At 43.1% G+C, this 27,000-nt stretch overlaps 1 protein-coding gene across 2 annotated transcripts in view; it reads right to left on the reverse strand.

Annotated features, from left to right (window-relative positions):
* Positions 1–25,454, reverse strand: part of SMG1 (SMG1 nonsense mediated mRNA decay associated PI3K related kinase) — a 99,986-nt gene extending 74,532 nt beyond the window's left edge. For both annotated transcript variants that reach the window (XM_090024764.1, XM_090024763.1), the window contains exons 1-3: positions 25,229–25,454; positions 7,118–7,281; positions 2,614–2,769 (exon numbers count right to left, since the gene is read on the reverse strand). In XM_090024764.1, the coding sequence (XP_089880890.1) occupies positions 2,614–2,769; positions 7,118–7,281; positions 25,229–25,317 (409 nt within the window). In that variant the 5' untranslated portion in view covers positions 25,318–25,454. The remainder of the gene's footprint in view (positions 1–2,613; positions 2,770–7,117; positions 7,282–25,228) is intronic.
* Between the last annotated feature and the right edge of the window lie 1,546 nt (positions 25,455–27,000).

Consider the following 27,000-nt stretch of genomic DNA (forward strand, 5'->3'; position numbering starts at 1 on the left):
TCTTGACACGTGAATTTTAAGAAAGCATTTATCTCATTAATATGAGAATATGATTAGTAGAAATGTGCTCTCCAAGAAGACCCATCTTCATCCAGCCCATCTTAGTGAAAACCTTGCATCTGTAAAATCTTATTAAGCGGTTCTGATTGATATTCGTATAGTATTTGAGCCTTATCAGTATGCTAAACTTTCATTTTTAGTTTGAACTAAAAATTTTGTAAATTATAATTCCCAAGTAACTTACTGGAGTCTTCCAACAACCAGAAAAGACACCAGTAAGATACTTTTGGAATATCCAATAAGAATACCACCAATAAGAATTCCTCCTAGATATTAGTAAAATCTTGATAGGGCAGCAACTCCTATAAGAGCAAGTTCTTCCTGAATGGAAGAACCAGATTATTTTCCGGAGAGCTGTTTGCTGCAAAAGCCAAACTTAGTTCCCTTTTTAGCTCAACACAAAAAGAAGACCACTAGTCCTCCCATTCTGATCTATGGCATGGTCCCAGCTCTGAAGAAAAACGTAAGATTGTGAACAAGTGATCCCTTAGTCAGTCATGTGGATACTGCTTCATATTTTCTTCTAATGGATCCAGAGTCAAAGAACAATGGAGATCACTTTTTGTTTTGACTGGCTACAGAATGGTCATTTCCTCCGAAAAGACTACAACTCCTGTTTTGCTCCAATTTCTCCAATATTGTAGGGGTCCTAACACGCTTTCTGTTCCTGACCAGGATGGCCTCACAAAACATTAAACATCTGCAAACTGCACAAATATTTGTAGTTATGTCTTCCTTTGAAGCTGCACAGGATTTTCCTTTTCTCTTGGTTATTTACAAACCATGCTCTTAAGAAGTGGGAAAGACCACATATTCTGTGAGGAATATTGAAGGAACCTAGGTCACAGCAGGAGATATTACAAACAGAAAATATGATGTCTCCTTGAGTCAGTCACCAAGATGGGTGGGCAATTATTTGGGCTGGTGGGCAATTATTTGGGCTTAAGGAACTGTGGTAAGCGGTTATGGACTAGGTCAGGCTGCGTGGGGGGGCAGGATCTCCCTGAGACCTGCCTAAGACTCCTGCGGGCAGGGCATGGGCGTGCTCGGCCAGGCAGATGGCATGAGGTTGCAGGCAGGTGGGGAGTGGCTTCTGGGAGCAGGATAGGTAGGTGGAACTGGGATCACAAGGAGACAACAGCGTGGGGCCAGGGCCTGGAGCAGAGCCGTGATCCACTCCCTACCCAGAGAACCAGCACCTGCCACCCCACCCCATTCATCAGCCAAGCATGGCCTACCCACAGGGGTCTCAGGCCAGTCTCCGTGAAGACCCTGGCTGCCTATCTGATCTGTCCAGTGCCCCCCGTGGTAGATACAGGGCAGATGGGCTGGCATGCTTGGACAGTGGGGCAAGTCCGACAGTGTTGGAGACACTGGGAAGTTGAGTCCAGCCACCATGCTGCCCTAGTCCTGTCGCACATACACCACAGCACCCACCACGTGTACCACGGGCCAGGCAGAAACCCAGTGCAGGTCAAACAGAATCCCTTGGCAGGCCAGATCTGACCTGTGGGTCACATTTTGCCCACCCCTACACTAAGAACTAGAAACCCTTGCTATAGAGTTGACCACTCAGATCTGAGAAACTCCATTTTACCCTCTAGCTGTTCAGCTGAGCTAGCAGCTGCACTCTGAAGGTTGCCTGCCAATGCTCCATACATCATCAAGCTCCAAAGATACGAAACTGGAGCACAGGTGCATTGCATGGACTCAAAGGAAATGCAGCAAAAATCAATTCTATGGTCATCCCTGGAGGAAAGAAGAGAACAAAATGAATATAAACTGTGCTCTAGGGTGTGGCCATTTTCTGTGGTACCTGGGCTGAACCGTAGCAGGTCACAAGTGAGCCTGTAAGAAATTATGTTTCTGAAATCCACGTCAGAATGAAATGGTTAGAAGCCAAAATGGGCACTAAGGAATGCAAATATTTTAAGATGGTCCACATTTGAAAATTAATTCTGCCTAAGACAGCAATTGCACTTAAATTTATATTCTACTTCCGTATAGCTCCACTTACCCTTTCAAATCTAATTTCAGATTAAGCAGGCACAGTTCTTTTTTTTGAGATCTCTTTATCCGTCCAATTCCAAAAGTTCTATTTTCTACCACAGTACTTTTAAAAAAACCAAAACCACCGTTATCATGATTAAGGACTTCTGTTCTTTTATTTATGACCAGAAAAGTCCTTTAAATAGGTTTGAGAATAGTTTAGACAGCCCTTTTCCACTGTAGGTACACCTTTACTTCAAAAGGCAAGAAGGCCAATTAAGGAATAGCTATTCCAAAGTAACTTCATGTACAGGCCTGTCTGCAGTAATAGTACCAACATAGTATTAGTAATCAAAACAGTTGTTTCTAGAAGAGGATGTTTTCTACTTGCAGCCAACACATATTTAAAGATTTGCGGTTCAATTGTAACAACCAATACACATTGCTTACTCATAAAAAAGGGGGGAAAGAGAGGAAAAAAGAAAATCTCTTCATCTTTTACTCACTAAACATGACAGAGATTGCTGAAAAATAATGGGTATTTTTGAAAAACAACTTTCTTACCCTGTGATTTCCTCATGTCTTTTGTGGCTAAAGCACGATTCCCATGCTGAACACTGGTAAAATCAGGATTGGTCACATTGTTAACTCTCAGCTCTTGCCCCAACGACTTCCGACCATAAGTATTTTCCCCAGATCCTCCATTGACATTGTAGCCACCTGTTGAAACATTGATTTGAAAATCAAAATATGTTGACAGCTCTGATGCCTATTTTTCATTTTGTCGTATCTATGTTAGGAAATCTTTCAGTTTTGTTCTTAAACTTATCATCTCAGAATTATTTTAATCATGTACTTATCTTTATTTTAAATGGTGACTTGCAAATAGCTCATGTTAAAATAAAAAAAAAAATACTACACTATGGTATTTTTTCAAACTGACCAATTGCAAAAGCTCTATTTAAAAAAACATACGATAAAAGAAAAAGTAGCTTTGCTTTTTAAAAAAGGATGAGAAGACCCTAGTTCTCAATTTATATGCAGAAGGGTCCTTTGAGTTGGCTGGAAAGTAAAAATAGCTAGGCCCATCCACAGACTCTGCATATGCCTTCCTTACCTGTCCACTTGTAAGTGGCAGAGATTATCAAACAAAGAAAATCTACAGTCTCCGTTGTAGCAAAAGTAGATGTTATTTGTAATCACAGATGGCAAAACATTCAAATAAAGTGCAATTTAAAAATAGAATGGGTCCCTTTCAACATATGTCCAATCAATATCCTCAGAAGTCAATTATGGTCATCTTAAGGAATACTTACATAAACACATTAAACACATGTGGATGCACATCTTAAAAAATTAACTAGGTGCTTCACTGACAGCACGCCAGTCTACCCAGAAGAAATAATAGCTTCTTTTAGAAGACATAATGGTCCCAATTTGCTGCAAATACTTTTCTTAGTAGTGAATGGCCTCAGGGAGTTCAGAACATCTCAGGATGACAGCCACATACAAAACCATCCTCAAAGAACCAAATTCCCCAAGAATTCACAGTGAGAAGCCCAATCTTTCTGTTTTGTCATTATCTATTATACCAGTTTGTGGTGTTGGAGCTTCTTCTGCCCCTTTCCTTACAGGACTGCCAAACGTTTTACTAATGTTGCATGATTCTTTGTGCAACTCGCAAGAACTCAATTTTGAGGTTTAAACAAGGAGAGAAAGTTTCAAGCCATGCAGGCAGCCTTTTAAAAAGCATCTTTCCTACTTGACCCACTGGAATCACGCAAGAAAGAACAGGTTTTGGGTCAAGGCAACTAGAGGATCGATGAGGCTTTCCTCCAGCAACATAACTCATGTGACCCCGTCTCTTACAGACTATAAAGATACTGGAGAAAAAGAAAAAGAAATCTGAGTATTGTTCAGACTATCTTTTAGCAGTTACATTAGTTGCTTTGTAAAAGGGATTAGTCTGCAAGACTATAGAATTTAGGAAGCTTCAACTACTGAAGTCCAAATGATAAATAGGGTAACATGGAGCTATAGTGATCCCAAAAAGCTACTGTAACAGCTTCTGCTTTGGACAATACAGGAAAGTATGAAATTTCCACAGGACTTTACAACGGTCCAACTAAGAGCCCGCTAAAGCCATTTTGCTGTACTGGTGCAAATCACTCCTTAAAAGAAAACTACTTCTAACTGTGATATTTATACCTTGAGGTGAAAAGATCACATACCACTGCAAAAATTCAAGACTAATATCACTGACTGTGTCAGCTAATCATGCATTCAAATCACACTCATCCCACAAACTTTTTTCACCTTCTATAACAAAATCCACATTGCCATATTTCATACTTAAATGTAAAATAACAACCTCAAGCAACCCCATAATCAAATGTAGTTACCTAACTACAGAGAGAAAAATAGGAGATGTAGCACCATCTCCTTGAAGGAACTTCAACCATTAACTGTGTCTTTACATGCAGGATAATTTGTCTTGAAATAGCCATGATAACCTTCACTTCATATCTGTTGCTACAGGAGTAAAAATTTTTCCTTGGCAGTGTTGAAGTACTCCACCAAGTGTCCAATGACCACTACTGGGCCAAGACTGAATGTGAGTGTAGAGAAAACACAATCAGAGAATCAGAGAATAGAAGGACCAGAAGGGACCTGTAAGATCATCAAGTCTGGTCCCCTGCCACGGGCAGGAGGAAGCTGGACTCAAACAATCTCAATGAGGTGCTTGTCCAGCCTCCTCTTGAACATCTCCAGGGATGGCGACTGCACCACTTCTGCTGGGAATGTGTTCCAGATTCTAGATACCCTTACGGAAAAGGAGTTTTTCCTTATGTCCAGCCTAAATTTTTCCTCAACTACCTTGTGCCCATTGGACATCATCCTCCCAAGGTGCACCTTTCTGAAGAGTTACTCCCCTACATCTTGGTGTTCACCCCTGACATAACTTGCAAGAGGCTATCAAGTCACCTCTCAGTCTTCTCTTGTTCAGCCTGAACAAACTCAGTTCCCAGAGTCTCACCTCAAAAGGCCTATCCCTCCAGGCACCTAATCATACGGGTGGACCTTCTCTGTACCCTTTCAAGCTTATCCACACCCAATGCAGAAATACAGACTTCCTTTCACTGGAAGCGAGAGAAAGCTATGCAGAAATGCAGACTTCCTCTCACTGGAAAAGTTAAAACCCAGTTAGTGAATCAGATTTGAATGTGGAGCTGCAGATCCCTTACATCTAAATGAAAAGCAAGATTAACCAGGCCAGCTACTTTAAATTTTACTTGGTCATTTCCACCCTACAGAATTTCATAAAAAAGGTCCTATAACTGACATTTTCAACCCTAGAAAAAATCCAATTTCTTTTCAATTTTCCTGTTCCACTCCTGGAACCAGATGTCTTGTTCTGAAACCCAACAGGTATGAGCCAGCTTCTGGAAATGTTTTCTATTTTGTTAGTTTCTAGTGTCAACACTAAGCACTGGCAACTCAAAATGTTTACTGTAACTTAACAAATATATCCCAGGTAGATTTATCTACAACAGAAAAAGAAGCTGCAAGTTCTCAAAATGAAATATTTTGATCTAGACAGTCTGATGAATAGTACCAACCTAACCCAGCTGTTTTAAGAAGAATATACTGTTCAGTATCTCACACTTTCTAGTAATTACAAGTATGACAATTAACTAAGAATGCCTGGAGTAAACTTTAGGAAAGAGTATCATCATCTCTTTCTTGACTAAAACAGGTTGAAAATTAAGACAGTCTGATCAAAATAAATGAGTTGAAATGGCTGATCTAGCAGAATTCAAACACAGCTGACCAATCATGCTTCTTTCCTGAAAGGAAAATAAATCCTATAAATTCCAGCAGCTATGAACAACTAAGAGCACCGAGCAAATTTCAAAGGTGTATTTCCCAAAACAGTAACTTCCTGGATGTATGAACCTTAATATTTGAACGTACTCCAAGTATTATATTAATACTACCTAGCACTATTTTGGGTGCTCAAAAATGTCATAATTCTAGCATTTAATACTGAAGGACTAATTAATAGAAAAAAAAATTGAGGTTTTTTTTTTTAAGGTAATGTAATCCTTGTCTAAATAATTTTGGAATCTTAAACAACTACTGATTTCACACCATGTTCCTTCCTGCTAACCATATCTATTGATTGAAAAGATACATCAGCTGGGGTATTTTTATCCTATTTGTACCTTTGAAAGGAAAACAAATTGCAAGTGGTTTTTTATAAGCTTCAGAACCAAATAAGTGTTTTTATGAATGCTTGACATTTTTCACTTTTAAGCCACATCTAAACGAAGTTAACTTTCTCAAAGACAGTGATTTTGCAAAATAAATTTCCACTTTACATGTCTATTCTTCTCAGCGCTACTTTAAGTATTCAGAATCAAGAAGTTACTTCATCAGACAATAGTTGGAAGCTTGAATTAAACCAGGCCACTTCCATCTGTGTAAAAGAGCAACATATTCCCCTTCCCCCAGACCAAATAACTTTACAAACAACCATCACAATACACCTGTGGGATACAGATATATGTATCACAACTAATTTATAAAGTTAGACTGAAGCACACAGAAGAGAAATGATTTACTCAACAATACAGAGGGAGGCAAAGTACAGGCTAGTTCAAAGTCAACTGATATAAATACAATCATTTCTTTACCAGATCAGGTCAGATCATAGATCCACCTACTCCAGTAGCCTACTTCCAACAGCAACCAACATTAGGGGTTTTTTTAAGGAAGGTTTTGTATCCCAAAGTAAGCCATTCTGGAATAGTGGAAAATTTCTTTCTATTCTCCATCCACTGATTATTAGGTTTCATCTCCCCATCCCCCCAAAATGAAACTGAATGAAAATTTCTCATAATCCTTACTACATTTTTGGACTCGGTGATATACTGTGGCAATGAATTGTACAAATATTGCTTTTTATTAAAACAACAACAAACTTTCAGTACTTTTAATTTTGTCGCCTTTCATTGTCCTTGGAAGTCCCCTTTTTACTTTATATACAACAGAGCAAACCATATACCTTTTTCTTCATTCTGTATGTCAGTGTGGACTCTGATATCATCGTGTCTTTGTCGAGACACCACAGCTGAATTTGAGGGTTGTAATCCATAGGAGGCAGAACTGCCCCGGTCTCTGGATGCAGAATATTTTAAATTGTCTTGGTCAGTAGATGCACTGTCAGTTCTATAAAAAGAAAAATATTTTTTATGTAGTAAACTAAGAGTGGGATTCACATTTATGAATGCATTTATGAATACATTTAAAATACATTTAAAAACCAATCCCAAGCTGCTTTTAGATAAAGTCATTTAAGCGCATGCTTTGAATAAAAACTGAATTAACTGTAACAGAACACCAAGGAGGTGTCTCTCAATGTGTCAGTGCTCTCTTATATGCACTATCTGGTTAGGTGCTTGGATCTGGATGGACACTTTGACTGCGCAGAACACTGAAGTTTTGATCAAGTTAACTCTTAGAAACAAAGAATGGATGCTCTGAAAGGGAAAAAGTGAGAGGGGATGTTATTTTGTATACATGCATTATTGCTCGAGAACAAACCCTAAGCAGTTCACCCTGAAGGAATTTACAACTTCTCCAAAACAACTCCTGTCAGCAAATAGATCTTTTGAGCTGAGATTTAAGGGGAAAAAAATAAAACATTAGCATAGAATCAGGAATTGCATGATCTACTTCTCGCAAGAACTGAAACACTAAAAATGAGACAAGTAACATAAATATTAACACTTACATAGCATGCCACAAGAATACAGCAACAAATGCAAGGTAACTTCCAATGTACAGGTGTCACCATCGGTCAAGAGATTCTAATATAGACTGTTAGTAATTATGATGTTTTTACAACATCATAATAGAAATGTAAGAAACAAAGCTTTCCTGTGCGGAAAAAAGCTCCCAAGTTGTATCCTTTCAAGGGTCAGGAGGTTAAGATTTTTTTTTCCATGAAATCTCTAATATTATGTTTACGTGATAACGTCTAGGTATTGGAGATTTACTTTATATCCCGGGGTAATTAAGTGCAGAATAGGAAAAATGAGCAAACAGGCAAGAGTGATAAAGTACAAGAGTGATAAGGTAAGGGGAAGATGAGGGCAGAGAAAACACCAGATTGCCAGACCAAACAGCACCCACAACTACAGCCCAGCCCAACGAGCAAAGTGAATAAACAGGTAAAAGACAGGGGCCACGGTAACGCTGGGACTAGGGGGTCAGTATACACACCCACAGGAGGCCTCAAATGCCTCTACACAAACGCTCGTAGTATGGGCAACAAGCAGGAGAAACTCACCCTCCTGCTGGCTGACACCAGCCCAGACATAGTGGGGATTACGGAAACGTGGTGGGATGAAACGCATGATTGGGCGGTCAATGTCAAGGGCTATAGGCTGTATAGGAGGGACAGGATAGGAAAGAGAGGTGGGGGCGTAGCGCTCTATATTAAGGAGGAATACACATCCTCGTTAATTAGCAAGCAGTCAGGGGAGGGACACTCTGAAGTGCTTTGGGTTAGAGTACAAGGCAGTCGAGGGGAAAGGGACTTAACGGTGGGAGTCTACTACAGACCTCCCAACCAGGGAGAAGAGCCTGACCAGGAATTCTTGGGTCAGCTCACAGAGGTAGTGAAGGCTAAGGATGTGGTAGTCATGGGGGACCTGAACTTCCCGGACATCTGCTGGGAAGAACAGTCAGCCAGGTCTGAAAGCTTACATAGGTTCTTGGCCAGAGTGCAGGACCTCCATCTAACCCAGGAGGTGCAGAGCCGCACCAGGGGAGATGCCTTGTTGGACCTAGTGCTGGCCACGGGTGATGACCTGGTGAGGGGGCTGCGGGTGCTCGACCACCTGGGCGACAGCGATCATCACCTGCTGGAATTCACCATCCAGCGCAAGGTGGCAAGGGCATGCAGGAAGGCAGCGGCCCTAGATTTTAGGAGGGCAGACTTCAACGAGCTAAGGAGGATAGTTGGAGAAGCGCTGAGGTCCCGGACGGAAGGGAAGCCAGGTGTCCAAGGAGAGTGGTCGCTCCTTAAGGAGACGATCCTCCAAGCCCAAAGGAAGGTAATCCCAACGAGGATCAAAGGGAGCAGGAGAGCACACAAGCCTCCATGGCTCACCAAAAGCATCCGGGAATGTCTCCTTGCTAAAAAGGAGGCTTACACCCAATGGAAAGAAGGGGTCATCACCAGGGAGGACTATTCTGTAGCTGCTCGGGGATGTAGGGGGGTAGTTAGGAAGGCCAAGGCAGAGATGGAACTGGGACAGGCTTCCCAGATTAAGGACAATAAGAAGTCCTTTTTTAAATACATAGGAGGTAGAAAGAAGGTCCTGGGTAATGTGGGGCCCTTGCAGGACGCCATGGGAAACTTGGTTGTCACACCAGATGGCAAAGTTATCATGTTTAACGATTTCTTTGCCTCTGTCTTCCTAAGTAGGGACCAGAACAGCCACCTCCCTGCTGGGCCCCTCTCGGGCCCCGGGGGAGGCACACCTGGGCCACGGATTAGCGAGGATTTAGTTAGGGAGCTTCTGGAGGGGTTGGACGTATTCAAGTCAGCCGGTCCAGACGATCTCCACCCTAGAGTTCTAAAGGAACTGGCCGAGGTCATTGCAAGTCCCCTGGCACAACTTTACGAGCACTCATGGTGCTCTGGTGAGGTACTGGAGGACTGGAAGAGGGCCAACGTAGTCCCCATCTTCAAAAAAGGCAGGAAGGAGGGCCCGGGAAACTATAGGCCGGTTAGTCTTACCTCGATCCTAGGCAAGCTGTTGGAGAAAATTATGCTGGCACACATCCACGAGGGGCCAGCAGGGGACTGCATGCTTAGGGGCAACCAACATGGATTCATCAGTGGCAGGTCCTGTCAGACCAACCTGGTGGCCTTTTACGATCAGATCACCAGATCTTTAGATGCAGGGGTAGCAGTGGACATAGTCTTCCTGGACTTCCGGAAGGCTTTTGACACCATCTCTCACCCTGTTCTCATTAAGAAACTGGGGGGCTGTGGTGTAGACACCCACACAGTCAAATGGGTCGCCAACTGGCTGGTGGGCCGCACTCAGAGGGTGGTAGTGGATGGGTCCTTCTCAACCTGGAAGGACGTGGGCAGTGGGGTCCCCCAGGGCTCGGTCCTCAGGCCCGCGCTGTTCAACATCTTCATCAGTGATTTGGACGAGGGGGTAAAAAGCACCCTGGTCAAATTTGCTGATGACACTAAGATGTGGGGGGACGTGGGCACACTGGAAGGATGCAACAGGCTACAATCAGACCTCGACAGGTTACAAGGGTGGGCGGACGAGAATAGGATGGGTTTCAACACAGACAAGTGCAAGGTGATGCACCTCGGGAGGAACAACCGGCACCATACCTACAGGTTAGGGAACTCCCCTCTTGTCAGCACGGAGGCGGAAAAGGATCTGGGGGTCATCATTGACTCCAAGATGAACATGGGCCGGCAGTGTGGAGAGGCAGTCAGGAAGGCCAACCGCACCTTGGCATGCATCCACAGATGCATCTCGAGCAGGTCCAAAGGAGGTGATCCTCCCCCTCGATGCGGCACTGGTCAGGCCGCAGCTAGGAGTACTGCGTCCAGTTCTTGGGCACCGCACTTCAAGAGGGATGTGGACAGCATGGAGAGGGTCCAGAGGAGGGCCACTCGTACGATCAGGGGACAACAGGGAAAGTCCTATGAGGAAAGGCTGCGGGACCTGAACCTGTTCAGCCTCCACAAAAGAAGGCTGAGGGGGGATCTTGTGGCCTGTTATGAACTAGTCAGGGGGGATCAGCAGGCATTGGGGGAGTCACTGTTCCCCCGAGGACCGCCAGAAGTGACCAGGAATAACGGTTACAAGCTGGCAGAGGGTAGGTTTAGGTTAGATATCAGGAGGCGCTACTTCACGGTCAGGGCGGCTAGGGTCTGGAACCAGCTTCCAAGAGAAGTGGTGCAGGCGCCTACCCTGGGGGTGTTTAAGAGGAGGTAAGATGCCATGGCGGGGGGGTCAGACTAGATGATCTGCTCAGGTCCCTTCCGACCCTAGAAACTATGAAACTTCTTTTATTTTCTTCTCTGGATGCATATGAATTTGACTGATTTTAATAAATTACATTTTTTAAACTTCTGAAGACTTCTGTTCCTCTAACTCTAGTTAGTACCTTATGTTAATTAAAACAGACTTTTAAATGCATCCTTATAAAGAACATTGGAGGTTGTATTTTCTTGGCTTAAAAATATCTAAGCAATATGAAAATACTGACATTAAAAAATAACTGAAATTCATACTGATTAAAGTACTGACCATGGGTAACTGTTCAGCAAATCCTAAAGGTCTCTCCTCATCGCTATGAACTTTGGGAGGCCTAGACATTTTACAACAAGAAGTGATTACACCTATTTTCTGCTAAAAGAAAATTCTCTCTCACCACTTCCCACTTAAACATCAAGGATAAATGCAGAGCCCCCCCCAACAAACAAACAAAGGACAACCCCCCCTCCACTATTAACCCTTGGTTAAGTCCTTCATAAAAAAGGAAGAAAAAGGTTACTACAGTAAAAGCCAACAAGTAAATTCATAAGTCAACTACACTCCATAGGCAAGAAGGTAAAAACAGAACAAAACTAAGTCTATAAATAAATTGAAGAGGGAACTTAATCATCTCTTAACACACACTTGGTGATCTCAAAGATCAGCTTCCTCATCCGTAAAACAGAAACTATAATCCTATGAGGATTAGCATTAGCAAGATGCAAAATTGCCTATTTAAGGCAAATGAGAAATTAAGAGATCACAACACACTTTTCCTTCACCCTATTCTTGAGTGAGGTACCTAAAAATTGCCATTTACTCGGTTGGACCACAGGTCCATCTTGCCCAGTATCTTGTGTGTCACAGGGCCACAGCAGACACGTCTGTACTCCACCTTGATCCCACAAGCCACTGAGGACCACAGCTTGCAGCTCCTGCATGGGGCCATTGCCACAAGCATGTTATCTGGTGCAGTTCACAGACACCCCCAACACCTGCCCCTCCTGTGAGCAGAGGGAGACCCCGGCGCACATGTACCTGGAGTGCACTGGCTGCAGCCCCTGCACCCACCACCTCCTCCAGAACCTCTTTCCGAGGATCTGGCTGCGCTATTCCCCTCACCTGTTTATTTATGGACTCTACGTCCATGGCCCCCCCAAGTCCCAGCACGTCCTGGTCAACCTCCTCCTGGCCCTCGCCAACCCAACAACATACCTCATCAGGAAGGAGGCTCTGGTTGGAAAGACACCCAGGGACCGCAGGGCCCCTTTCCTTTCCTTAGTGCAATCCCACCTCCTGGCACAGTATCACTGGACAACGTCCACTGGCTCCTTGGACTTGTTTGAGGGCCAGCAGGTGCCATCTGGCATGCTCTGCTTGGTGTCCCCCCCATGGCACACAAGTTATTATCCTTTGGCCGTCACTCCTGTCCCTGTTATGTCTTTAGTTGTCCCCAGAAACCAGTTGCTACCTTCCCAGTAGTCTCCATGTTTAAGGGAAGCTAATAGTTTACTTGGCAGGCACTGCCTCATGATTTTTTAAGGCAACAAATAGGTGTGAGCCACAGTGGGAGAGAGCAGATACTGAAAGGGAGAGTGAACTGGGTATGACCTGGGTTTCCCCCTCCCTGCTCCCACCACTGTTCCTTTTTCTCTTGCAGCCTCCAGCATTTAAGGTCCAGGAAGTTCTGATTCAGAGGCCGTCTCCCTCACTCCCACACTCGCTAGCTACTGCTACCCCTTTCCTCCACAACTCTCTCCAGTCCCTTCTGGCTAAACTGTCAGCTTCCACAACCTCAGGTGGCAGTAAGTTCCACACTTTGATTATATGCTGAGTGAAAAAACTTCCTTTTGTTAATTTTAAACTCACTACCTATTTGCATCTTTTTATGATTGCTAGTTCTTGCACTGTTACCATTCTCCATACCTTCCCTAGCTCTTCTACAGCCTACGGGGTACAGTATTCAAGGTGTGGACACACCATGGATTTATAAAAGGGCATGATGATACTTTGTTTTGTTTCATTTCCTTCTTAAAATTCCTAACAGACCAACTGCAGATGCTTCCTCAGCCTGATGGAGGGTATTTGTACCCAAAAGCTTGAAAAGAAGAATTTTTCCAACTATCTGAGTTGGTCTAATTAAAGATATCGGATTTACCCAAAAAACCTTGTCTGCCTGTGTCCTCAGACCCACATGGCTACAACCTGTACCCCTGTAACATTTTGTTTGCCTTTTTGATGGCTGCTGAGCACTGAGCTGACGTTCTAGTCCTGAATGGTCCGCAATGACTCCCAGACCTCTTTCCTGGGTGTGGTAACAGCTAATGTGGAGCTCATCATAATGTACATATAGTTTGGGTTATTTTTGCCCATGTGCATCTCTGTACTTATTTACACTGAGTTTAATCTGCCATTTAGTTGCCCATTCTCTCAGTAGTGCCAGCTCCTTCTGTAGTTCTATGCAGTCCACCTTGGTCTTTACCAAGGTGCTTAATTCTGTGTCACTACAAATTTGGCCACCTTACTAACCCAAGCCCTTTTTCAGATCTACAGTCACTATTACTTTATATGTTGTTAAAAAGCAAATAAGGCCCATTTTGCTTGTGGAAGACAAGATGCATCTTATGTTTCAATTCACTGGTCACTTCCACAGCCCATGTACATTTTCTCCCTCCATGGTGATGAGCAGAAGAAACTTCCAAGTTCAAACACGAAGTTGTAGGATATACAGGGTTTCTGCTGCTTTGGTATTCCACTCAATTGTTTTGAGTCTGAATACCAAATAAGCTCTTAACAGTTTGATTCTGAGACTAATATTTCCTTCAAAAACAGTACAGTATTACCTCATACCTTCAAAACAGGGAGCTGTCAACTGTACTTCAAGAAGTAGTTAAGAACATGAATTTTAAGCACTGTGCTTTGAAAATACTTGAATAACTTCACTTCGTATGCTGTTGGAAGTGTTTATCAAGGTGAAGCCCAGAAGTCCTACAGGCCTGTAGTTCTTTGAGAAAGAAAAATAAATCCTGAATGGGCTCTGTGACTGGGGGAAAAGTTCTGCAAATGGTAGGGGTAGACCAATAGAAATTTTTTGGGCCGATATTGGTGGCCGATTTTTAAGGAGCCATATCAGCTGATACCAATCCGATTCCAATACTCAGCTGGGCAACTTGGAGCATCGGCTGGTAAGTCTGCTGTGGGGGAAGGGGCACAGGGGCAGTGCACCCCTGGATCTGCGCACGGGGCGAGGGTGTGCTGCTGCGGGCTGGAGGCAGCACTGGCCTCTTCCTGGCAGGGGGCTGGCCCAGGCTGTGCTCAGAAGGGGGGCTGCAGCCACCCCAAAATTCACCATAGCCCTCATCCCAGCACTGCCACTGCCCACCACAGGCACACCCTGGCCCACCCCGCCATCCCGCTAGAAAGAGCCTGACACTGCCCTGGCCACAGCAGCAGCCTGCACTCGCAGCTGCTGCTGTGCCTGTGCATGGGACATTTATTGGTCATATTATCAGGCAAAAAAAGCCAATTGCCAATACTGTCAATTTATCCTATATCGGTGCTGATCCTATATGGGACCGATATATCAGCACTCCTCTAACAGACAGACTCAAAAGACAGTGTGTGTCAATCCATTAACAAAAGTAGCATTTAAAAAAATAAAACAACAACAACAAACCCTGATCTTTCCTCATACACTCTTCTAATAGACAATAATACTTGCCAGAGAAACTCTTTCTTTTCACTACAATCAGTGTGCCTATTTGAAAAAAACAGCAATTTCTGTTCATCTCCCAACAGGCACTGTAAAAAAAAAAAAAAGACCAGTTGGTAAAAACTACTGATTTCCTGGGTAAGACTTTAAGATCCAACAGGTTTCTATGATCAGTAAGGCTTTGCAGTGGGGATTTCCAACTAAAGCATGCTTGGAATAAGAAGATTAAGCATTTTATTTGACAATGATTACCTGTATTACTACTACTTATTCAGAAACATGTGCCTGAATAAGAGTGACAGAATCTATATTCTCTTTTAGTTATATTTTATTAGTCTCCCATGTGTCATTATGAAAATTTAAAGTTCACATTTCACGGAAGGAACAAACAAAGAGCGCTTAAAATCATGACTTATATGTGCTTATCTAAATGTGTTCCGCAATCGATGAATACCGAGAGAAAGACTTAGTAGTTGAAAACAGGTTTGCTTTTAAAGTTCAGAACCAATTCAAAGGGTTATTGTAGAGACCACACACAAGTTCTTGAAGTCCTAACTCAGTAAACAGCCTGTACATAAAAAACCACATATAGACTCATGTTTAAAAGGGAAGGTATAGAAAGTTATTTCTCTTATCTTTCCTTTACACCCCTTTTAAAGAGACAGTATAGCCAGGCCACAAAACACAGAAGATGACATTTTTCCTGATAAGGTAATATTTCTACTTGAAATAAGTTGCAACAGGCAGATATTTTGGCAGTCACACTTAACTGTGCTAATACTTTCTTTCAAAGCCCTGGACAGCACCAATGTTAAGCCCAATGTCAAATAAAGTACAAGCTCATCATAAATCTTCACAGAACCAAAGATTTATTAAAAGTGTTCACTGTAACAGGGTTAAGCAACTTGCCATATCATAAGAATGGAGAAACAACTGGTCCCTGATGTTGGGATTGTTAGAGGTAGCAGTCTGTAAAAGAGATCATACCATATGCTGAGATGATCACCGAAGAGAATACACACATAGCACATACGGTGTGCTGCCAAAACCATTACACTGTAGTGCAAAGGCAACCTCAGTTACAAATACAAAACTTATTAGAATAAAAAACTGTATAGGTGGAATGGAAAACTGAATGAAAATTTCTAACTCTAAACACTATAAAAGATCCTAGATGCACCTTCAAGGAGCACTACTACTTAGCTACCTTCAAAGTTTTTATTTGCCCTCAAACAAATCTTAATTGTGAGCAAGCAAGCAACCCTGTACCTTCCATCCAGAATCAGTCAAAAGAGAAGCTGATTAACAGTTTCCTGCTGAGCAACTTGCTGAAGCAAAACTGTTCTGCAACAGAGATTTTGGTATTCTTTCCTATCTTTAAGTTCTCTACCCATCAAAACAGAATAGTCCACCTTCACATTATATTCACAAATAGCCATTGCAAGTCTTTCAAAAAAAGTTATTTTATTTCTGTTGTGTTTCAGGTGATACACAAGGAATCATAAATTTGTACCATCATTATCTCCTCCCCTAAGAAATTTGATTGAAGGACTGGATAATGATATGGAGGATTTTCTGAAGACATTGCTGATGGTTACATTCCAAGGCTTTCAGATATTTCCGATAACTTGTCCAAGTTTCAAACCCATACAACAGGGTAGAGTTGACAACAATTTGGTAGACAAGAAGTCTGATTTGGGTCCTTGATATAATGATTATCGAAAATACAATTTCAGAGACATCCAATGGCAGCACTACTAGATTTTATCTGGTATTATATCTCGTTCTCTATGTTAACTTTTTGAGAAAGGTGGCTTCACAGAAGCAATCAAGAGTGAGCTAAAGCTCCTCAACTAAGTAGGCACAAATGAAACAACCTTCAGCCTACTAAAGATAATTGAGGTGTTGGTTATCTTGGATTTGGAATGTAACCAGTTTGTATTAAAAGAGATTCACTTCCATGCGATACCACAATGAAACATTTATCATAGAAATCAAAGTCAAGTAGGGCTGAAAGGGACCTCCATAGGTCATCTAGTCCAACCCCCTGCCTGAGGCAAGATCACCCCTATTATTATTCAATTCAGCTTATTTATTTAATTTAGCATGTGTATTCTAGAACATAATTATTCTGGACTAAGCTACTTCAAAATAACTTCCTCATACGGATAAGATTCTGGAATCAAATCACTTTAGAGAATAATTATTTGAAAAAAATTCTTAATTTCCAAAGAGAACACAGGGGAGTTACTGTTTTTCTGCAATACCCATGCTGGTTGCTCCATTAGGCAAACATGTAGAAAGGACAGGCTCGAAGTAGGCACTTCTCCCAGGGAAAATGTGCTTTTAAAATTCTCTCTCTCACCAGAGCTTTTGTAATCTGAAATAGCTTAGATGAATAATTATAACTGATTGATCCAAGATATTTCTGGTTTTGAGTTTAATCAAGAAACAATAAACATCAGGAATTGAAACATTCTTGTCATGATGACAGTTAAAACTCAGATCTATACAACTCTCCCCACAACATACAATAATATCCTTAATATCAGCATTTCCCCCGGACCAGTAATACTAGAATGAAAGTTTCATTCTACAACTATGCATACTGCAGGAAAGCAATATTATGCTTGAGAATAGGCTAATTTTCCTATGCTGCCTTGGGTCAAAGAAGAAACAACTGATGCAATAATACACCTTGCCTTATTCAGAACATCAACATACATAATGAAAGATGGGAACACATGAACAAACAAAGTAGCTAGACTCTACCTGCTATGTACTCTACCAAAAGGGAATCTATTATTTTAAAGAGTAGGTTTCTACGAGTTAAAGTTGATGTACATTCATGAAATAAAGAATTAATCCCTTTGGACCTCTATTTCCTCCAAAATGTGGGGAATCAAACTAGCAATAAAATTCAGGTTGAGGAAAAAAGCATGACAGACCCTGCTCCAAGTTTCTGTTCTGTCTGCCCAGACTGCTTATCAAAGCAAATTTCCAGATGCCCCCAAAAAATTCACAAAAACTGGAAAGTGGAAAATAAAAGTCCAATACCTTCCTACTATTTTTTCAATCCCCTTTCAACATTTAAAGGAAAATACTGTCTTCCAATTACGACTTCACAAGAAGTGAGACAATCAAAACCTTATGACCTTAAACACAGAGAAACGCAAGGTGCTCCACCTCAGGAGAAAGAACCCACATCATACTTACAGGCTCAGCAGTGCTACACTCACTAGCACTACGACCAAAAAAGACTTGGGGGTCATGATGAATATGAGCCACCAATGCAATGCTGCAGCCAGTAAAGCAAATAAAACCCTGGCTTGCATCTACCGATGCATCTCAAGAAAGACCCACGATGTCATCTTCCTGCTTTACTCAGCCTTGGTGAGGCTGCAGCTGGAATACTGTGTCCAATTCTGGGCTCTGCACTTTAGGAAGGATGTAGAGAAGCTTGAGAGAGTCCAGAGGAAAGCCACGTGCATGATCAGAGGTCAAGAGAGCAGGCCTCATGAGGAAAGGCTGAGAGGCATGGGACTCTTCAGCTTGGAAAAGGGTAGGCTCAGGGGAGACTTAGTGGCAGCTTATAAGTATATCAGGAGTGTGCATCAGGACCTGGGAGAACACCTGTTTACCACGGCTCCACAAGGACAACAAGATCCAATGATGACAAACTGCTGGAAGACCATTTTAGATTGGACATAAGGAAAAATGTCTTTACTGTCTGAGCTTCCAGAGTCTGGAATTCCCCCCAGAAGTGGTGCAAGCACCTACTCTGGATACATTCAAGAGTGTTTGAATGATTATCTTGCTGGGGTCATCTGACTCTAGCTGACTTCCTACCCTTTGGGCAGGGGGCTGGATCCGATGCTTTCACAAGGTCCCTTCCAGCCCTAATGTCTGTGAAGTAAAAAACAGAAATCAAGCATTTATGCAAAAAAAGGGATTTGACTCTGACTACTGATGCCTATTTAAGTTCAGACTCTTAAATCTATATCAGAATTTATATCAAACCAAGTAAAGTCCCCAAAATGTTGGGGGCGCTTAGATGTAGTAGTAGCAATGATAATGACAGCAGACCATTCTGAAGAAAGGAGGGAGGTCAGAAGAAGAACCACCTGACTACTGAGTCCAAAGATGAAAAAAAAAAATCCTATTAACTCTCAAACAGCAAAACCAGCAAAGATAATTTTTGATAATCTGGGAAGTAAAAAAGTGCCCTTAAGATGCTTTTGAGTATAAATTTTTTATAAAACACACTAAATGTTACTTTTAAAGATGAGCCCCACAGATTCACAAAAAAAGTTATGCAAAATAATTTTCATGCATACCCAAACAATACTGTTCTGGCAAATAAGAACAAAACTTGCACATGGATCTGTTCAGTGAATAAAGTATCTGAAAGAATAATTTCAAGTTAATAAGATGCATCTAAAAAAACTATTAAAACACAACCATAATAAATGAACAAAATTACAACTCAAGAAAACATTTCAAGGTAAATTTCAGAAGTAGGTTATACAATTAAATAGTCATTATATGAAAGATATTTAAGCCAATTCACTTTAATTTTCTTAGTTTTTACACAATCCAGTCCTGCCACCTCTATTCTTTCCAATTTCTTCTTGCGTATCAAGTTTTAGTGCTCTTCTGTGCCACATAAAATTAAAAAGGAGCCTGTATGAATTTGAAAAAAGAGCCACTCTTTTTCAATAATAAAATAAATAAAAGGTTTTCTGTAGTTCAGAAACCTTTCTAGAAGAAATGGTATTTCTACTGACAACATGAATCACAATCACAAGCTTTTGCTGCAATAAGGTGTCTCAATGCAAAGGTCCCAAACCAAGATCAACTCTGTAAATACATAGAGTAAATAGAGGTGTGCAGATAGCACTCTATAACATACTGATAGTTAGTTTATCTCTATGGAGATTTTAATCTTGACAAATTAGCTAAATATCCAATATCCTGTATCAGAACACAAAGCTTAGAAATCCCAGAAGTTAAAAAAATAAAATAAAAATCTAAACTCCATGGACCAAAGGGAAACAAAACAAGAGAGCACAAAAGTGTTCAACTTGCAAAAACACGGACATTGTTTATAGACCTCCTGAAAGTTCTTCCCTCCAGCCATATTACAACATGTCTACCAAATGGCATATCCCACTTATTTCATTGGCTATAACATACCTTCATTCCAAGTCCATAACTTTGAAACATCAGCTTAACCTGAGACTTCCAGTGAAGATTGTTTCTCGTCTCCTCTTATGTCTTTAATTGAAAGAACTGCCTACACACCCTCTACAATTGTTTCTTCACAGCGGACACTTTTGCCACATTTTACTACCACAATGTCCAACCACTTCAAGCCCTCGCTCATCCTCGACAGCTACTTCTCAACTCCAGCGCAAGAACTGAGGAAGAATCTGTTTTCTCTGAAGGTTACAAAGGAATCTGACAATGGTCTCTTCCTTCTCTTTATATCTTCCCACTGGGAGAATCTCATCTGCAAGCACAAATTCAGCCACTCTCTCCACACTGGTTACTTAAAAACCTATCATCTTCCACAAGTCTCCATCCACGCAGGTTAAGCCACAGGCTGCCAGTGGTCTCCCTATAGGTGCCTAGATGTCAATTTAACACTGATAAAACAAAGTTGTTACTCTCTCCCATCCCAAACTCTTTCCTTTTCCAACAGAAATAGACAGAACCAATATCCCAACCCATCACTAAGTTCATAACCCAAGAGATGTGGCCTGGGTATGAAGAGCTGAAGAGAAGTCTGAGTGAAAGACATCTAAATCTTGCTGATTCTTTCTGCATAATATCTGTAATATCATCTTTCCTACCTCGTCTATGCTTTCACCGTATTGCCCAACTATTACTACAACATTCTTCTCCCTGCTCCTGGGAATGCAAGCCTTTCCAACACCCCATTTCCTCCCTACGCCTGTATCTCCTCTTCACTATCAAAGCATCAAGTCTCGCCTCTGACCAGCTGCTGGTGCTAACCGCTACATTTAGGCTTTCAAACAAGAACCTTCATCGTTTCTCTCATGCCACCACCATGCTTGGGATCATTTCCCTATAAATAGACAAACCTACATCCTTATCCCCTTCAAAGCCTTCTTCTTCCATGATTTTCGCAAAACAATTGACAGTATTTAGATAACTTATGTGATGAAAGCAACATCTAACATTATGTCTCAAGGTTTCCTTGTGCTATGCCATCAGTCTTGCATTCTTAGGTTGTCTTATTCTATGCTTACCCAGTTCTAAGATTTTTGTTCTCTTCTTATACAGTCCATATATTACTCAACTTTAAATGAGTATGTTCTCTAGTGGATAAGCAACGTAATAACAAAACAACATTAACCGGGAGGACATTAAGTGAGGAGTACCTGTAATTAGGGACACTGACATTGCGTGAAAAGGACTAGTTCCATTTCCAAGAACTGAAATCAAAACTAACTTTGTATTTTACAGGATGTTTCTGGCTGTTCCATCAGATCTGTAAGTTTTCTTTTTCATCTCCATGTAAATCCCCTGCTACTCTACATTTATAACAAGGCAATACATTCTAGGAAGTGGCTTCCAATTTTCATAGAAATATACTGAGCCATTTAAAAAACCATTCCCACTCCTCTCACCATGGCCTGAAAATATTCTTAAAATCACTGTTCTAATCCTAACTACTATGCTGTACCTAAAAACATTAGCCTACTTAATGCTAATGCATTGCATGAAACCAGCTCTACCACACAGAGCATTTCCTGTTAGTGTAAAAGTGTTAAGTGCAACCAAGTGAATTTAGTACAGAGCCAAAGACTGACAATAGCCTGAAGTTAGTGAGAGCTGCAGCATGGTCTTACTTCCCCTCCACTATTTCCAGAAGCCAGAGACAAGGGAAATAAGGCAGGACTCATCAAACTTGAAAACAAAACTGAGGCACAAAACTCCAGACAGTAAGGGTTGAGCAGATCTCTTAAATCTAGCACCTCCCTATCGCACACCCTCAGCCGTGTTTACAGTTTTTGTAGTACTCTAATTAGATAGATTTAGAAACAGATATAGTTAAACTGGTACAATTCTTTAGCCTGAATGCAGTTATCCAGATACAAAGAAACCTACATTAATACTGCTTATTCCTGTATGATCACAATTATACCAGGCATCTGACAGGCAGGTTTCACACAGGCTCAAAATTCTAATTCTAATTTAACAACTAAACTTTATTAGAGATGAACTTAAGCTGAAAAATTCAAATCCAGATTTCTCATACTAGAAGTTCAGGAGGTTTTTGATTCTGGTGATCAATTCACATTCCATTTGCATTTTTGGTAATATCAATGATTTTTTGCAGACACTTAGAAATACAGTGAACTTGGGAGGGGAAAAATCATTTCCACCTCAGTGCTGAAAATACTAATTCTATCATTTTTTTAAAAGTTCTACCATTTTTGCTCTGATAATTTGAGACAACTGTATGTATCAGTTTTAGGTATTTTGTCCTCTCATCAAGCCCCACAAACTGAAAAAGTAGCAATCCACACAGAGGCATATGACAAAAAGGAAAGAGAAAGTAGATGCAATCATATTTTATGACTCAAGTGTCAAGTCTAGTCCAAAAGACCATTAAAAAAAAACCAGGACATAATATCTAAAAGAGGTCTACCAGAAACTACTTAAATTATCTATTTTAAGGGGAAAATATCAAGTTGGTAATCCACCTTTACAACAAAGATTTAGAACTGAAACTCTGCATTTAATTTTTTCGTGGTGCAGATAAGATAATTTATGCATTGATTCATATAGTTGACATGTTCTGTATAAAGTCTGTGGACTTCAGCATGAGTCTACAGAGAGAATTAGCTGCTCTATGTGCATTTTCAGTCTTTGGGGTGCCTAGTCAGGAGATACTGACAAATAGGGAACTGCCTAAATGACAGAAAGAAAGGGGTTTTCACAGTGCACACAGCCAGTTTCACAGGCATTTCTCAGTGGCCCCACGCCTTGAAACGAATGGGCAGAGAAGCCCCACCCCTTGGCGCCGATTGGCAGAGACGCCCAAGGTAGAAGGGGGACCAGGGCACAGCCACCATCTTGATAGCTGGCTGTCCTTCATGCAACCCCTCCCCTTAGCACTGACTGGTAGAGAGATCCTGGCAGGAGGGAGGAGCAAGGGGCAGCTTAGGTCATCCCACCAGCCAGTGCCTTCCTGTCTTGGCAGCAGGGACCACTGACTTCCACTGGGGAAGCAGCACCTTATTTATTTACATATGTATTCATTTCTGGTTGATTTAATGGACTGAGGACAATCCTGGATTTCGTGGTTTCCACAAAACTGCAAATTAAGTAGGTCCCTAGTGGTAGAAAATCTAAGAAGTGAAGTTAATTGCTATGAGTTCAGGTTTCTTCCAAGTTCAGTGAACAGATATGAATATTTTTCTACAAGTGTCCTAGTTACAAAATTCCCTTAAGGCAGAGGATCAGGCCCCATTCAGAATAGCTAACTGGCTTGCCCATGACAATGGCTCGCCTCCTCTCAAGACATTTTTTGTAATGTTATTACATACAGCTCAGTACTGACTGTTTTCATCTCAAGTTCAAGGGGACACATCGCTGGTAATGGTTTCCAGCAACAAATCTATTTTCTAGCCTAGACAGGGTAAGTTAAATTGTGACAAGTCTTATTTCCAGCATAGACAAAGTATGTTTTATAGGCAATTGAGGTCCTACCTACAAGCAGTTACAGCTGTCAGTGTCAGGAAGGACATAAACTAAATATGTAATGCCATGGTGGTGGCGGGGAGACTTCTGGGTCAGGAATTTACAAGCATCTGACTTGTAGCATGGGGCCCAGAAATATGAACACTGTCCTGTAAAGGGTGGCCAGCCTACGGTACAAGTGCCAGAAGTGGCACAGACAGCCTCCGTGTGGCACACAACGGATCAGGGAGGGAGCAGGCAGCATCATGGCAGACAGGCCAGGGAAGGAAGCAGAAAGCAGAGCAGCAGAGTGGGCAGGAGAAGGGGACTGGCATGACACTTTCCAAACAGGTTAATGCACACCGCTACAAGTAATCATTTAGGGCAGTGGCTCAAAATTCATCTAGCCCTATAGGCTGAATGAGTGACCCAGGGTCAGAAAAAAAACAAACTTGCCTTTTGGTTTAATAGGTGACACCATCAAATGTAAGAATTAGGTTAAGAACTCAAAGTTAACAGCATGATCACATGTCTGTAAATTTAGCTGCTGTTGACTGCTGAGAAAATGAATCAAAACAGTTTCACTAAGAAGGCTGGCAAATATCTTAGTGGGACATCCTTTTATGGTATATGCTCCAGTAGACATGAAAAGCTTTCCGTGACATAAATCTGGTACATATCTTGGTCACCCCTGATTTAGCGCAAGAGATACGGCCTGTGGATTGGATCCAGTCTGTTACTCCTCCCCCACCACCCCATCTCTGCCAGGCCTGGAAATCTGGTGTTGTGGCAAGTGGTGGCAATGTTAACTGCTACAGCTGCCATTCCTCCTACCACCAAGTTTCCAGTCCCACGGGCCAAATCCAAACTCTGCATCTGGCTCACAGCGCTTTCCTTGGGACGGGAAATTCAGTGGCAAAATAAGCAGAAGCATCAACTGCCACAGCTGCCAGCGGCACAGAAACAAACTACCGCTGCCACAACCACAGTTTTCTGTGGACCAGCCCCAACCCACACAGGCCATCACACGGTCACCTCTGATTTAAGAGAATAAGCTAAATACCAGACTTTCCCTCACTAGAAGCTTTTCAGGTCTACCCAAGCACACCAGAAAAAGACACCCCCTTGAGAAACAGGCAAACCTTCTTTGTGAAACTCATGAACGACATATGCGCGTGCACACATGTGCCTGCACCTAGGATAGTCTATAAGGAGCCACTCTACCCCACTCCCACTAACTACCAGTTAACAGAGGGAACAAGAGTCACATTAGTGACCTCCTCCCTGCGCTCCCCCCGCAAACTCAGCCCAGGAGGTGCCCCCCAGCCGGGTAACAAAGTTGCCAGTGGCGGAGGCCCGACCAGTGCCCATCACGGCGGCGGTGCTGGGTGGGGGAGGGGGTGTCACCCCGCGCCGGGGCTCGGCGCAAACCCGGCTGGCAGCACATGCGGGCCGCGCCGGAGCAGGAAGTGCCCTCCGCCCGCGGGGCTTCCCGCTCCCCTGCCCAGGCCCCGACGCCGGCCGCGGGGCAGCCCCCCGCCCGCTAGGCCCCAGGCCCAACAGTCCGGAAGCAGCTCCCTAGGCCCCGCGAGATGCGGCCGGGCCTAGCCACGGGCTGCCCCGCACCCGGAGGCCGTCTAGGCCGCGCCCCCCGCGCCCGGCCCACCTGGGTTGCCAGTCATTCCAGCCCCGCTGCGGGAAGTGCTGCCTGGTGCCGATGCCGCTCAGCCGAGACCCCGGGGCTCTGCGGCTCATTACCTTGCCCGAGACGGCATGGCCGGCCGGGCGGGGGCAGCGGCGGGCGGACGGGCGGGGCGGGGGCGGCGGCCGTGTCAGCGCGGGGAGGAGGAGGCGGCGGCGGCTCCGCCTGCTCCGGCTACTGCTGCGCTCTGGCTGGTGCCCGGCCGCGCGGCATGCTGGGATCGCAGGCCATGGGCCCCCGCCCGCTCGCCCGCCGCGGGGCATGCCGGGACGGTGGCGGAGGGAGGGTGATCCGCGCCCGGACCCCCCCGGCCACGCGGCGGGTCGAGCCCCAGGGGTGGCGTCCCGCCGAGTGCTGCTGCTGCTTGTCAAGTTAAGGACATAAATGGCACGCCTTGTTTTTCCAACACAACCCTTTTGCATGGAGGCAAGGGATGCCTGGTGGCAATAGCGGGGGGGCGGATGGCTGCGACAGCCCGTTAGAGAGGAAGCAAATTTGCACACACCCCCCTCCAGAAAGATTTGTTTTTCCTTCCTGTTAGATGGTCTGCGCTATAAAATAAATTAACAAGCTCTTCTGCTGCAAGGATGCTGTGTTTTTAGGTGGTTTCTTTCGAGCCTGCTTGAGCTTATCTGGTAACCCTGCTACTGGAATATGCTTTTGGCCCTTCCTTGTTATTGCTGACGGGTCAAGTTATGGTGAAATCGATCATGCTCCTGTCGGAGATTCAGCAAAAAAGATGCAGGTGAACGTAACTGCTCATTTTAAAATGCTGTTTCCTATGTTGAGCATCGCAGCAGCACCCCTAGGGGCCTTCTTAATATGCCGTCGAGTGCACTGCGGTTGTACTGGTGAATCAGCGGAGTCAGCTGGCATATTGCCACCTCGCCGGGATTTTTCAGGACAGCTCGGGTCACGTTGGCGATCCCGCGTCCCGCAAATGCAGCATGCAGGATATTAACAGGTTCCAAAAGCAGGTCCCAGTTTCAGAAATGCAGCATCGCCAGGCGGTGTTGCAACACGATTGCATTTTAATGGGACATGACCCAGTGTCATCAAAATGCACTTTAACACACTGACACGATGTCACAGAAAGTAGCCCCGGGTTGTCTGTATACATCTTTCTGCTTAATAGATTTCAAGTACTTGGTGTACTGAAGCACTGCTGTGAGCATGTTGGTAAAACTGCAGATCTTAAATATGCAAATCAATTTTACAGAAATAATCTATTGGATGTGGAATTGAAACCCTTTCACTTGCCAGCTTATTTCTACTTCTTATTTGTAAATGAGAAAGACATCCAGTAGCATTTGATTTTTCAAGAAGCTGAAGAAACTTAAAACAGTATAGAAGAGACAAAGTCAGATTTCCTTGGAGCAGCTGCAGTTCTAGTGCAGAGATTCTCACCAAAGTTCCTGTGACTCCTTTAAGGGTAATGAAGTGCCATACAATATTAACAGTTAGGTGGGCAAACACTTACACAAGGGTCACAAAATAAACCCAGAAATTTCAGATAGGAATCCCTGGTGTCAAAACTGACCTGCTGTGGCTGAGTTACTTGCAACAGAAGAGTGGCTCTATTGTAGGGGTGTCAAACTCATCCGACTCCACAGGCTGAACAAGTGGCATGGGACAGGCCTAATGAACAGCATGTGGCCAGCCCTGTGGGCTAGATTGGGCCCACAGCCCCTTCCATCCCCACATATTGGATCCAGCACCTGTTTTGGCTGTTCCAG

The sequence above is a fragment of the Crocodylus siamensis genome, chromosome 12, assembly GCF_052110815.1.
Source record: "Crocodylus siamensis isolate JL-2025a chromosome 12, ASM5211081v1, whole genome shotgun sequence".
NCBI classification, from domain to species: Eukaryota; Metazoa; Chordata; order Crocodylia; family Crocodylidae; genus Crocodylus; species Crocodylus siamensis.